At 42.5% G+C, this 2,111-nt stretch overlaps 1 protein-coding gene across 1 annotated transcript; it reads left to right on the forward strand.

Moving 5' to 3' along the window:
* Positions 1-206: 206 nt before the first annotated feature.
* On the forward strand, positions 207-1,809 carry LOC149230115 (uncharacterized). The gene is made up of 3 exons (XM_089375995.1): positions 207-1,031; positions 1,182-1,354; positions 1,601-1,809. The coding sequence occupies exons 1-3, from the start codon at positions 336-338 to the stop codon at positions 1,728-1,730; spliced, it is 999 nt and encodes a 332-aa protein (XP_089232121.1). The 5' UTR covers positions 207-335; the 3' UTR covers positions 1,731-1,809.
* Positions 1,810-2,111: the final 302 nt, after the last annotated feature.

Raw genomic sequence — 2,111 nt, forward strand, 5'->3', positions numbered from 1 at the left:
AAAAAATGCGTTTAAATCACGCTATCGTGCTCAAATCTCTTTTTAGAAAGAAAGAAAAAAAAAATGCATAGCAATGATATTTCGGTGACAGCGGGAAGATCGAAATTTGAAAAACCGACACGGCGGCGCCCCCGGCAAACAATACTGTTACAATCCGCCTTTGCCGACACGAGCCGTCGACTGCTTTCTCAACGTGATAAACGCTCTCCGGCCTTCCAACGGCCCTGTATATAGCACAGGTACTCGAGGAGCCTTAAAATGGGCATTCTCCGCTGCCGAGTCCCTGAACTGTCAGTAGAAATCTGGTCTCAATACCTCTCTCAGCCCTTGATTTCATGATGCTACTCCGCAGTTCATCTGCTCCTGCGCTGAAATCTTTCGTTGGGATTCAACCAGAACCAGAGTTCAGCGCGCGCAGATTTGTTCTGTTGACCCAATTGTACTTCGATGGTAAGAGGGTTGACCCTGATGTCCTCGGAAGAACGCTGTCTGAATCTGATTTATGTAATCCCTTATCTCATGTCTGTTCAAGGAGACGGCCCAGTTCTTTCGAACTCATCAGAAAGCTCTCTACAGAATTTTTTATGAACAATGGCTTATTGGAAGAGGCTCTGGGAGAGGAATTTGAGGATTTTGATTCCCAAATTTTAATTGGGTTTCAGAGCGCTGGATATCCACATGAGAAATCTGGAGAAAAAAACATGGTGGGCATTGGAACGCAAGGAGGTGAGGCGTCTTTTATCTCTGGAAGGAGGAATGAGGATTTGATGAGTGGCAGGATATCTGCAGGCAGTGGGGTGGCTTTGGTGGTCGATGGAGCTGTGGTTGGATCTAAAACTGAGACTGGTTTTGTGGATGGAGGATTTGGGGGTGAAGATGGAAGTGGGTTCTCTGGAGGGGGCGGGTATGGGGGCAGAGGAGGTGGGTTTGGATCAGATTCCAATAACATGGATGCATACTATAAGAAAATGCTGCAGGCAGATCCTGGCAACCCACTTCTATTGGCAAATTATGCCAGGTTTTTGCAGGAGGTGAGTATTGAGGGCATCGTACTGCTGTTACATAACTATTCATCTTATTAATCACTAATTACTATGAATTAGTTAAGGATGTGTCTCATTACTATTACTATGAATTATGATAAATAAAGTCTACCAGCGGTTGTTTTTGTGTGTATGTAGGTCCAGCATGATTTGGAAAAAGCTGAGGAATATTATGGGAGGGCCATACTAGCCAATCCTGGCGATGGAGATGTCCTCTCACTTTATGCCAATCTGATATGGGGTGTTCATAAAGATGCATCTCGTGCACAATATTACTTTGAGCAAGCTGTTAAAGCTGCTCCAGATAACTGGTTAGTATATTTTCCATGGCCACAAATGGTTACAAGAATGCTAGATCTATGGGTTTTAATATATGAAACAATTGAAGCTGTTGTTATCTGACTAATTGGATCTATTTTGCAGCAATGTTCTTGGATTATATGCCCATTTCCTAGGGAATATAGAAGTTTATTAAGAGGTTCAGGAATTGAAGCTGTTGTTATCGGACTAATTGGCTCTCTGCTGTTGTTATCGGACTAATTGGCTCTCTTTTGCAGCAATGTTCTTGGACCATATGCCCATTTCCTATGGAATGTAGAAGATGACGAAGAGGATCAGGATCTTTCACAGCATAAGAAGATGGCACCCCCAACATATTTTGGTACTGCAACTACTTCAGTTCCCTGATCACATCATAGGACTAATTGCAATTTGGTTTTAATGAACAAAGCCATTATATTTGCCAAGTCACTCTGGTTTTGCCGGTATCAGTTTCTCCTATTTTTTAATTTAACAGTGTTAAAGCAAGTACCTAGTCTCACAATTTGCCTCTCCATGGTTGCCTGCTGGATGCTCACATAAAATAGGATAATACACCAAACACAAACCTTGTGGGTGTTGTGTTGTTAAAATAGGGTGATACACTAACGCACCTTGTGAGGTGCGAGGGGGCGGTTGTTAAAATTCCCTATCAAAATTTTGCTTAAAAAAAAAATTAGGGTGATACACTAACGCACTTTGTTAGGTTTGAGGGTTGTGTCCTGGTAATGATGATGCCAGCATTATCCA

Source organism: Pinus tabuliformis, chromosome J, assembly GCF_031772625.1.
Source record: "Pinus tabuliformis cultivar Carrire ecotype Pingquan chromosome J, CPIR1, whole genome shotgun sequence".
In the NCBI taxonomy this organism is placed as follows: domain Eukaryota; kingdom Viridiplantae; phylum Streptophyta; class Pinopsida; order Pinales; family Pinaceae; genus Pinus; species Pinus tabuliformis.

What these genes read in the sequence shown, in the direction of transcription:
- LOC149230115 (XM_089375995.1), top strand. Translation starts at nt 336, where the DNA reads ATGATGCTACTCCGCAGTTCATCTGCTCCTGCGCTGAAATCTTTCGTT. An exon ending in ATGCCAGGTTTTTGCAGGAG is followed by an intron (nt 1,032 to 1,181) that starts GTGAGTATTGAG and finishes GTGTGTATGTAG; the next exon opens with GTCCAGCATGATTTGGAAAA. An exon ending in AAAGCTGCTCCAGATAACTG is followed by an intron (nt 1,355 to 1,600) that starts GTTAGTATATTT and finishes TCTCTTTTGCAG; the next exon opens with CAATGTTCTTGGACCATATG.